The following is a 12,189-nucleotide window of genomic DNA, read 5'->3' on the forward strand; positions in this document are numbered from 1 at the left end:
ACAGAGACCAGAAGGATTCCATGACAAGCAAGAATGAGTGGAAAAATCAGGCATACATAAAATTATTCAGACCAGAAACCCTGGGCAGTTCCAGGTGTGCCTGTTTTCCCGAGAAATTAAGAGGATTCTCAACACTGTCTTGCAAGATCAAGAGAAGATCATCCATTACAAAGTATATCAAGATAGCAAGGTAACATTTTCAATTAACCTTCCTATATTTTTTCCCCTCCAGCAAAAAAGATGATAAATCCTCTCACAGTAGTAAAGCAGTTTTAGTACCATCCAAAAATGCTTTAGTGCTTTACCACTTAGAACCATCTTCCTGTTTCACATGAGAGCAGTGTACTACATCCTCCTTGCCTTTCCCCTGACACTGGCAACTTGATCTGCAGGTACAAGCATCTTCTCCCTTTGTGCCAGGGGAGGGATATGGACTGATGGAGTATCCCTAATTAGTGAAGTCAGCTTTCAGAGGCAGAGAACCCCAGATGTCCTTACAATGAGAGACCAGAAACAAATCCTTCAGCAGAAACTTAAATTCTGTAAGCTGCATGAGCTGCTCACAGCAAAGGAACTGGCATGCACTGTGCCATCATGTGGGAAGATCCATCCAGGGGCTGACTGCAACTGGGCAATGAAGAGGACTGGCCATCAGCTGGACACCTGCCACTCATTTTTCTCTTTCTGAAGCACAGCAATGAATAATGATCTACAGTGAATACTTGCACTGCAGTAGCACGTGTCACATCCTTGAATTTAGGGTTTATCAGATGAGAAGTCATATTCCTGAAGTTGGACGTTTAGTGTCAGCTGGGACAGATGCAAGGAGCCACGAAACTCAGACATTGTTTGTGCTTGGTTTCCAGGCACCAACTCTATTTTAAAGCTGATTGCAGTTAAGGAAGGAAACAAGCTTTTGTTATTTGCATTTACCTTCTCACACAAAAAAACTGCATCTAAAAGCTGGTAACAGCACAGCATATTTGTACAAGTTTAAAATACTGTTTCACTTAGGAAAGATAATGCCCTTTTGAAAACTGCATTTAGTTGAACAAGTGGTGTAATATGCTTTAAAAATCTTTCAAACCATTGCTACCCCTGGACAAAGGGTTTGCTCATCAACACAGTGCTAAAATAGCATCACTGCAGGAGTTCAGCAGCCTAGTTTTAAGAACTCAAGTGACATACTGGTTACTTTTGCAAGACAACTAGAAGAAAAGTCTTCTTGTATCAATCAGTATGAAAATGTAATTTAAGGCAGTGCAACAGTAATACTTTTTTCTCCTAGAACCTAAGATATTAGAAATTAAGATAAGTGTGCAATATTTAGTTATTTGTACAATTTCACCTGGAAAGAGCGCAGTTCACATTTTTGTTACATATAATTCCTTTCTGTTCTGCTTTACTGCTTAGAAAAAGGAAGCTCACAAAGCTTCACATTGGCAATAAAATCCTTACTCCAGTTCAGACTTCTTTTTGGCAACCAGTAGGTGGAATCAATGCTCCACCAAACCGTATCATTAGTGTCACTAAAGCAATCTCCACAAAAGGAGGAACATAAAACCAAAGGTCCTTAAACGTCACAAAAAAACCCTACAAACCACAAAATAAACCACTTCCTATCGTCTGCCTTCTCTAGAGAAGTAACAGCACAAGACACTCATTCAAACAGTCTTCTGCCCTCCAAAAATATGGATCTGTCCATCAGCATCACCTTGCAGTCCAGGAGCACCTAGATCCCCAAGTCTGGGATAGGATCTCTCACAAAGCAAGCCAGGTCTTTCTACCACAAACAAACTAAGGGCCTTTGCATTGTCCTGCCCCATGCACTTCCCCATTGCATTTCCTGGCCTTTCTCACCACGCATGTCTCCAAAAGGAGCATTTAGTGACCAACTCCAGAGCAAGTAAGTGCCCATGGCACAGGCGGAGCTCCTGCTCCAAGGGGTGTTCAGCCAGTCAGAGCAGTCATGAGCACACAGGGCACTTACCTTGGAGGTGGGACACCAGCAGCAGCAAGCTGGCAGAACAGGGCTGCTCTGCTGGGAAGGACAGACCAGGATGCACAGGTTACCATGCCACACCAACTTCACCACCACAGGGCACTCTGCCAAGCAGCACAAGCAGAGCTGGTGGCAATAACATGTCCCAGCATCATCTCAGCGACCCTCAGACATGCAAAGGCAAAGCAACTCCCAGGGCAATCCATGAAATCTGGCAGTAGGGTGAAAGCTGGAGGCAGGAGGAGAGGTTGACTAGGGTAATTAGTCCATTAGTACCTTCACACACTGCCAGCTGGCTCTCCTCAGGCTGGTTTGAGTCAAAGGTTTACCAGTGGTCCATGAGGCACACAGTAGGCACTTTGGTTTCTGAAATTCAGGCTGCATGTCCTCAGCTAAAACAGTTTTTACTTGTAATAAATATTTGCATCAGGCTTCTGTCTCTCTTGCCTCCTGACATGTTTCTGGTGTTCACTTTTCCTGCAGCCCCAGCAGCCTGTGCACACTTCTCCCCACCACGCAGCAAGGTCTGCCTGGTGACAACCATGCCGTCCTATGTCCTGCCTGGGAGGGCTGCAGCCCTGATGGCTGTGAGCCACAGTGGGAAGAGCTCTGCCAGGGGACAGGGCAGCCCTGGAGGGCGCAAACACCCCATGTCTCTGTCGAGGTCTACCAGCATCTGCTTGTTCAATAGGCCCCGGCTAAACAAGCTCAGCTCTCTGGCTCCACTGAGCTTCAATGCTACTGAAAAAATGCAAACCCCCCACCATTTCTTGAGCTGAAAATAGACCTATTTTGATTGCTGCCTGAGCAAAGGGAATTTTAACTGTGCCCATATTTGCACCATGTTTCAACAGCTGTGCTTCTGCAGATTCTCCTTCTCTGGGGTGGCAAAGGACACTTCTGCAGTGTGAAGAAAGACCCTTTGGATTTTCCATCTCCCTTCACACTGAAGGTTATTGTAGCTAGGGCAGGAATATTTTGGAGATGCTTCCTTGCCAGCCATTTCCTTCACAGCAGTTTTATTTATATATGTGTATGTTGACAGACACCCAGCTGTGTGTGCTGGGGGATTATCACATACCCCCAGAGCTGGCACAGCCCTCCACATGCTGACTGTGTCTGGCAGGGCTGCAGCTGCGTCCCTGCTGCTGGAGTGAGAGAAGTCTGGTTTGTCTCTGCAGATGAAACAAGGTGGGAAGCTGCTGGGCCACTGGGCAGGCATTTGTTAATGCAAGTGCTAAGATAAGGTGAGTTCTTCCACCTACTTCCACAGGTCCCACTCAATGCATTTACTGGCTGCTCTGGTCACTCAGCTGCTGCCCACCAGTCCCACCCATTTGCCAGCACTATTTATACCACAGCTCTAGGGTTTCAGAGGGCTTGGAAACTGAGCATCACGGTGCCACAGCAATAGGGATGCTTCCAGAGCCCCAAAGGAGGGCCAGAGTGAGTGAGGCAGTTGGAGGCAGCGAGTGCCCAGGGAATGCATCCGAAGCAGCCCACGAGCTCCCAAAGCTCGACGGAGAGACGCCTGTGAGCCAAGCCCGGGTAGAGCGAGGGCTGGGCACTGGGCTGCCAGGACAGCAGGAAGAAAAGGGAGGTTTTGTCAGTGCCACACAGAGCATGGTTTGATCCCGTTGACCAGAGCAGACAAAGGACAAAAGGCGGCAGATGCCAGGGAGTAGGCTTTAACTGCCTGGGGAGCCTTCCCATTACAGCTGAGTAACACTCCAAAAACACAAGAGGCAGTTATAGGGGCTGTTTATCTTTTTATTATAAATTTGGTATGAATGACCAATGGAAGAATCACAATGGAGTACCAAGAACATTTTATCAAAATTTTAGCAGCATTTAAACAGTAATAGATTCCCAACCTCCTTTGGGCACCCCTTGCCCTTTGCCTCCCACCCACAAAACAGTAACCTTCACTCAAATGTGCTTTCCAAAAGCGTGCAGGGGATGTAGCTACCCATTTTCCCCTGAGCTGCCATGAAAAAAATCTCATCCCAAATGCTGGTTACCATACAACCTCCATCCATCCACACAGGGCCAGGCTCCTGTCCCCTCCTTGCTGTAGGCAGCACAGCAGGAGGCTGGCTGGCCATGGCGTGGGATGGGACTTGCCAGGGGGAGGCAGCACCTGCTCACATCCTCCCCTGCATGGATCAGCACTCCCATGGGCACCCATTACATCCAAGCAGAAATGCAGGGCTGAGCCCTCTCCCGCCCGCTGCTGCCCTTCACTTCTGTACGCGGGGGTGCCGTGCGCTCCACGGCCCCGCTCCTGTACCTGAGAGTGTGTGCTTGTGTCTGGATGGAGAGAAGGAGGGGAGGCTGACGGTCCGTCCTCCCGCAGGAATCAAGAGCAGGGCAACCAGGAGCTGAGACTTGAAGGGGAAAGGTAGAAGGTGAGCAGTGAGATACTCAAGTATCAACCCACAAAATGAAGTCAGTTTACTATCAGCTAATGTGGAGAGCCATGGGCTGCCTACTAAGTCACAAGAACTAATTTTTTGTGTGCGCTTTTTTTTTTTAAGTTACATTAAGACATGAACAGTACTATCCCAGCCTCACAGGCCAGAGCTTGGTGAAAACAACGTTGAATTAGAGGTGGGGGAACACAACACACATGGAGACAACAACATAATATCGGCAAGCTATTCCCCTGCTTCTTTGGTACTTCCTAAACTTTCTTATCCAAAATATATAAGGGAAATGCACCATTTAAAAGTTACTGTTCATAAGTATTTACACAGCCATAACCATCACGCTATGATACACAAAAATCAATATGATATGAACAAAGTTATTTTATGAAAAGCACTTCTGCACATTTTATTTTGTTCCAGTATCTTAATAGCTTTAAAAAATTCATGTGTTACGCAGTCCTGTACCTCGCTTCTTCTTATATCAAATGGACAAGAAACATTTCCTAATCCATACTCTTCCTCAAAAGATTAAAAAATAGCCACCAAAATGATACACTATGTACAAATTTTACTAAATATTAAGTTCTAGGCAATTATTTTCACCCCACTGATAATATAACTTAGGTATTGTTACCTACTATATGCATATATATTTCTTTAATATATAAGAAATGGCACCACATCACCATGTCACCAATATGACACATTGTTATGTACAGTAGATAAGAAGTTAGGTATGGAAGATGGATCCTCTCTGACTGCTTCTTTCACGGGAATGCTTCTCCCATCGGTAGTAGCTTGGCCATTTCCCCTTTTCCCAGCAGAGGAGGCTCCTCAAATGTAAGGCAGGATCCCGTACATCAGCAGTGCCATCACCCCGGCGCTGAACAAGCCGGCCACCGGCACAGTCACAAACCACGCTAGGAAGATGTTGCGGAAGAGGCGCCAATCGACGGCTTTCTTGGAGCGGATCCAGCCGACGGCCACCACGGAGCCAACCTTGGGAGCGTGGGGAAGAGAGAGGAAGACAAGGTGTGAGGGGTAAGTCTGAGCACCTGTAACATGCCCACGGCCACACCAATGCCAGTCAGCTGATACCAAGTGATGCTCTGAGATAAAGAAGTCCCTGAGGATGACAATGGCTCTGTTCTGGTGCGGTGGCAGGAGGGTGACATTTCCAAGGTACTTAAACCTTTGTTTGTCAATGATCTCCTGTTTTTCATGGGTCTTGGGGTCAGCCAAAGGCAAATAAGTATGTTGGTGGGTTTTTCCCTGCCCTGCTAACTTGTACATGAGCCTTCAGTGCAGCTGAGGCAGCCCTCCACCTGACTCAGTCCATAGAGAAGAGAGCAAGTGTCCACTGACTCTGGCCAGATTGCAGTCTAAATCAGGAAAACACCAGGAAAGTTGTTTTTAAGGCTCTGCTGAAGAGCACTGCATAGAGCAGGTCAGGATATGCACTATGGTTCCTGTCCCACCTGCCTATCTCCTTGCTGGTTTGGGATGCCCTGCCTGTTCACCGAGCAGCTGCTGATGCTCTCTGTGCAGCTCACAGCCTGGCATATGGCGCTGACTCAAAACACCATATCCATATTCCAGTACTGCGGGCTACAGACGGGATGGCAGGGGCAAGGTAAAAGCAGCTGAGCCCACCCTGTGGCAGCCATGGTGGCTTGGCAGGGGGCAGACAGATAGTGCAGGCTTAGACCCAGTACATCAAATGCATCAGTCTGAGCCCTGTGGGGGAAACTAGCCCTTCTGGACCAGCTAGCCAAGCAAAGCATCCAGAGCTAAAATCCTCTCTTGCAGACAAATACATCATCCTAATACTATGGGGCACACAAACTGCACAGACACCAAGAGGATGGTGGGGAATGGATAAAACACCAAGATATCCTTCAAAGACAGTGCTACCAGGGCAGCTGGGTAGGTCAGTGGTTTTGTAGACGAAACACACTGTGTCATGGGCAAAGCTGCAATCTTTTCTTCTTTCAAAGGTATTTTTAGTTCATAAGATATAAACCCAGCACATCAGTTTTTAAGAAAAAAAACTGAACTGAGAGAAACATTTTCAATGAAAAATGATACAAAAACTTCAGAAACACTGCATTTTCTTTCTGCCCTGGAAGTGCTTTCCATGCTGTTAGCAAAAACAGTGTAAGTCTATTCAAAGTGCACAGTAAAGCAGCAAGAAATGTGGAAGGAATATCCTGTTTTGAAGGTAAGGAAACTCCAAGACACAGCTGGGCATGTGCTCCCTGAAGTGCCATCCCTGCCTCCCTGCTTATTTTCTTAATGGGAGTATCAGTCCCTGCCTATAGATCAAAAGATGGGCTGCTCCCCTTGTACAGAGCCAGGAAAATGATAAATGTCAGGAGCACAGGGAATGAGGGAAAGATAACATGGGGATATCAAATCTGCATCTTTTGCTAGCACCTATTTAGCTTCTAACTACTGCTTAATGGTTTTTTTTGGAGAAGAGTTACTTGTGGAAGACCCTGTAACTCTCGGGTGCCTGTGACAGAACAAGGGAAAACTAAACTTGATATTCTATGACCAATAAGGCCTCTGTCGAAAGCTTGATCCAATAAGGAAATCTGTTAGATAATATTTCATCTGAATACTTCTGGAGTGCACAATATGCTGTTCTGCATTTAGGAGGTGTAAGTGTATTTAGGAGGTGGAGGTGTATTTCAGTGAAGAGGAACTCCACACTTGTGACTACATCAAAGCCTTGACATGAGGAAACAGCATTTGGGCTTTCAGCAGCTCAGCTGTTAGGCTCAGCTTTATATTTTGTGTGTCCTTAGCATCCGTCTGTCATGCTTGCAACAAGAAGCATTACTTATTGAGCAAGCCTGCATTCTACGTACGCTAATCTCCAAGTCCTTCCTGAAGTTTAAATGGTATCAGCAATGATGGCATTGGCAATCTGTTTTAAAGATAATTAAAGTTTAGTTTATTAATAGTGATTTTTGATGGACTAGAGGTTAGGAGAGTAGCTAATCCTTGGGTGTAGGCACACTACACCTTCTGTAGAATTTCAGATGATATCTACTTTGAGATTCGTTTGAAACCAGTGCAGTTTGCCTTCAGTATGCTTTACTTAAAGCATTACAGAAATGCTTTTGGGTCTCTTGTTCCTGTGCAATGGTGTATAATAAGAACACACAGAACATGATAATTCAATCATAGCAACAGAGAATATTTTTCAAAACCGCAAAATCATAATGGCAAAACAGAGCTGACAGAATGACCTCAGCAAAGTCACTTTTGCAGAGGCAAAGCATTTAACTGCTGCACTCTAATTTTATCTGTATGTGAAGACATTCCATTACAACTGAGAAATGTTCATTTCTAAATCTCCAACCTGAGAACAAATAACAGGTACTCTAAGACTCAATATGATCATTCGCCCACCTGGGCAGCAGAAAGGGAAGGTATGCATTCACACCACACTGGCTTTTCAGTGCTAAATCCCAAGGGAGGTTGAACTGGTGCAGCCAGAGCAATGTGGCTACTGCATTCAGACCCACAAATTCCTTTGGAGGCTCAAAAGATTAGGTCTTTCTTCCAAGCCCACTTGGCTTGGAGGCTTTCAAGGGACTTTCCTCTCCCCTTGGACCTGTGGCAAAGATGAAAGTGCAGTTCAGGCTCTCAGCAGGCACTGAGCATGAAAAAGCTGCTTGGCCATAGATGTGGGACAGGCACATCGGGCAGTGACTACCTCATGTAGACTAAAGGCTCTGATTTAGGACCAAAGGCAGGTCCTGATCTGAGAGGGCTTGACGAACCTTCCCCAGAAGCTAATGCTTTTCTTCCTGCTACCGACCTCCAGTTCGCCACCACATCTGCTACAAGATCTGAAAACTGCTGCTCGGAGCTTTCCTTCACACCTGGTCTCCATTTTTCATTACAGTCTACTGTTTCACCTCAAAAAGGTTTCCCTGCACCTCAGCTGTTTGATGCTGCTCTTTATTTGCCATCAGTTTATCCAGCTGCTGCACATTCAGTTGACTGACACCCCTTCAGAAGGGCTCCCACTCAAGCAAATGCTATTTCACAGTGGAGCAAATATTGAGGAAAAGAATAATTCCCAATACCTGATGCTGGTGGCTCACTTCAAACCTTTTTTCTTTTGGGTTTCTAAGGCAAAATAATTTTTCTGCTGATTTTTAAGAAGGCATTTTGACTCAGTGGCTGACAGCACTTTCAGCGAGGCATTTTCACATGGAGCAAATGATACTTAACAATTCTTTTATTCCTTCCCTGGGCCCCAAAGAAAACAAGGAATACAGGAATACATCCATTAGAAGTGTTTGCTTTATCCTGTGTTGCTCACTTAGAATCTTTCAACTCAGGATCTCATTTTGCTGAAACACCGAGTCAGTTATAATAACATGACATCCCTGGAACAGTCTAATCCTATTGCAAAGTGGATCTTCCCATTAAGAATGATCCACCTAATGAGATACAGCAAGCTACATACAGGGAGCAGACACAGACTAACCACATTAGCTGCTTTTATGGAAGTATTTTTCAAAAAGAACTATTTTGCTCTGCAGTTAGAAAAGACCAAGCTTTTAGCTGCATTGAGTGAATGAATACCCCTCTCATTAACTTATGGCTTCCAAGACATTTTCTTTCTAAATTCAGTCTATTTGTTTGGACCAAAGTGTGTTTTCTCTTTTACAACAGTTGGCTAGAAGTGTTTCAGGCATGCAACTGGGATAATCAAAGCTGTATTATTCTCCCTGGCAAATTCTTCATCATGCATTTGATACTAGTCAGCTTAAAGAGAGGTGATTTCAGGCTAGCATTTTTAGAAGTGGATAACATTGTTGTTATTTTTCCCCTCCCTGCTTGATTCAGAGGAACCAGAGTTCTGTCAATGCCAGGAAATCTGAACAGCCTTTCAGAGCTGCTCAGTCTTGGCTGCTTCTCAAAGAGCACCAGGGTAGAAGAAATAAATGATTTTGCAGTAGAGGAAGGCTTTCTGAAGAAATGGTTTTCACTAGAAAAAGGCCAATTGAACCAACTTTGGGCATTTTGCAGGATGTGTGGCTTTCATTGACTCTTTTACTGGAAAGCAGGTCAATGTCACAGGCAAGGCTGCCAGGCTTCTTGCCAGCCCGCCTGCCATGCCATGGAGCAGTTATCCCCAGAAACCTTCCTGCCCCAGCCCCAGCCTGAGGCTCCAAGGTCTCCAGGGTGCAGTAGTGAATCCTACAAGGTCTTTTCTTAGGGCTTGGTCTTGGTGGCATGCAATGAGGCAGAGGGAGTGCCATTCTGGGGTCTCTGGTTTTGGAGGGGCTTCTCCACATCCTGCTAGAGGGTGAAAAAAACAAACAGCTCTGCACGTCCAGGAGCTTGGGAGTCCATGGAGAAACAAAAGGAAAGAAAGGGGATATTTGACTTGAGAATTTCCCAGGGAACAAAACTCCAAATTCCCATTATGTTCTTCCAGCAGTGTGTCCACATGCTCCCTGATGTCTACAAGCTATATAAATGTCTTCATGACACAATTAAATTCTGCTCATTACCCAGCCTGTACCTATACTCCAAAGTGGTCTTTTTTTAAAAAAAAACCAAGAAAGCAAACTACCTAGTTGAAAGGACTAATTACAAGGGCCAGATTCTGTATTATAATGCACAAAAGTGAGGACAAGTTGGTTTAAAAGAAGAGAGACATTAAAATATTAGCTTAATGATGTAGCAGTGTTTTTCATACGGGTGGCTTTGAAAGACACGTAACCGGGTTCACACAGACTACGAATCTACGTTATTTTAATATGTCTATATTAGTTCAGTACAACCATGTAGGGGTGAAAGACAGTCCAGACTTTTGTGCAATTAGTTATATAATGCTGACTTTGCTTGGCTGTACTGCCTTTAAAAGTGGGCCCCGTTATTTTGCGGTCACAGTCTGCAGGGCGTGGCACAGTGAAGGCAATCTGCAACAGTCGGTATCTCCTGGATTTTGTTATGGTTTGTCCTAGTGGATGTGATTTACTGATAGGATCACTGCAAACTCCAATACCTTGCAATGGGTGGAGCTTATTGGAATACCCACATTTGAGGCTACAAGTACCGTTAGCGCACACATTACTTCAATGCAAAATCCACTGTGAAGAAATAAAAAAAAAAAAAGACAGATGGAAAACCTGTAGTAAAAGAGTTATATGCAGGAAATCCCATGCCATGCACTTATCAAGAAAGTCAAGTATAAATGATGAATGGTGCGCAGCCTCTGAACAAGGGAGAAATGTTACCCGACCAGGTTCAAATGGCACCGTCAGAGGAAACCAGGCTGTTCCTTGCAATCATTTGCTTTAAAATTGAGGTCATGTTTTTGTGAGTGCTGTTTTTCTTCACCAACAGCTATGGAGTTTATGCTGTGGCCAGTTCCAGTGACTTGACTGTGACAATTCCAATGCATTTTTTGGAAGCCTGATTACTTTCCCGTGTTGCTGGCATGACCGAGACGCGCTAACACACCCCTACCTAACCATCCTCTGTCAGCGGCTGTTTTCCCCTCACCGTGCCATTATCCCTGACTCGAGCAGCACAATTTTAAGATGAATAGTCCAGACTGCCTTGACTGCAGTCGCTGGGCAAAGGCATACCTTGCAGTGTGTAGTACTGACAGGAAGTCCAACATTGGAAGCTACCACAACTGTGAACGCCGAAGCCAACTCAATAGTGAATCCACTGCGGGAAGCATAAGAAAACACTTCACAATCACTCTTTGCATCAGCTCGGACTGATACCGTGCAGCGTGCCAAAGTCTTACCCGTTTCTTCTTTCGACTGTTTTATCTCCAACTGATTTTTGTCATGTGAGTAAGTTAAGAGAACAAGAAAGGGTTGAATAATGGGAACGGCACAGGCTAGTCATCTGCTGTACCCCGTCTGCATGGCTCATTGCGTCAGAGACCTTCTCTACTCTACGCTGCGGTGAATCGTGCCTAATTAGTAATTCGGTTAAGCACCAGCAGAGGTCGAGTATGCATTAAAGATGAAAATTACTGTAATAAATACATATGGGTTTAACAGTCTGAAGCACACTGGGAAAGCCACTGTAATCTTGCCATTTCCAAATGCACCTTCTACCATGCTAATTAGGTCAGCAGCAGAAGACTCTGCTGTCTGTTCACGCAGACCTCTATGCCTTAAACACATTCAGTATTACAGGGTTATCTTTTTTCCTTTCTCTCTTTCTTTTTCTTTCTTTTTCTCATGCTTTCTTTTTCTCCTTTTTCTCTTATTTCTTTCATTTTTTTAGAAAGACAGAGAAGTTGAAGCCAGGTTATCATTAAAATCAAAGCACAGCAAATCCAGCAAACTGCATTACAAAAAAAATACTGGAGCAGCAATTTCTCAGATTGCCTCACACATGGAGTTCACACAACCACAATGACACCTGTGGACCTACCTTGATGGTGTGATCGGAGTGAGGTCTTTACCCATAGTCTGGATAACTCTTCTTCCCCAGACCCAGAGACCCACACAGATCCCAACACCTCCATAAAACAGCAGCCAGATGGGAGTTGATGCTTCTTGCATTACGCCACCTTGCTCGTAGATTAGCCAGAGTGCGACGAGGGGACCGATGGCATTGCTGGAGAAACAGAAACGTGTCACCTGAGTTAAAAAAATGCAGATAGCATGCTTGAAAGGAGTCTGTTATTTTCTGTGTGATTTTTCTTCATCATGGGCACAGCACTACTCTGACTTGACCCTACAGGCAACACCCTTT

The 12,189-nt window shown here is 45.0% G+C and overlaps 1 protein-coding gene across 5 annotated transcripts in view; it reads right to left on the reverse strand.

The window, feature by feature from the left end:
- Positions 1–3,751: 3,751 nt before the first annotated feature.
- The window catches only part of SLC20A2 (solute carrier family 20 member 2), a 55,062-nt gene continuing 46,624 nt past the window's right edge, over positions 3,752–12,189 (reverse strand). For 2 of the 5 annotated variants that reach the window (XM_017736753.1, XM_008635619.2), the window contains 3 exons: positions 11,866–12,051; positions 11,058–11,142; positions 3,752–5,430 (listed from right to left, as the gene is read on the reverse strand). In XM_017736753.1, coding sequence (XP_017592242.1) covers positions 5,266–5,430; positions 11,058–11,142; positions 11,866–12,051 — 436 coding nt within the window. In that variant the 3' untranslated portion in view covers positions 3,752–5,265. Of the gene's footprint in view, positions 5,431–10,471; positions 10,557–11,057; positions 11,143–11,865; positions 12,052–12,189 lie in introns of all 5 variants that reach the window. The other 3 variants (XR_001862764.1, XM_017736754.1, XM_017736755.1) reach the window with 3 other exon arrangements.

This window comes from Corvus brachyrhynchos, unplaced genomic scaffold (genome assembly GCF_000691975.1).
Source record: "Corvus brachyrhynchos isolate BGI_N302 unplaced genomic scaffold, ASM69197v1 scaffold175, whole genome shotgun sequence".
Taxonomy (NCBI): Eukaryota; Metazoa; Chordata; class Aves; order Passeriformes; family Corvidae; genus Corvus; species Corvus brachyrhynchos.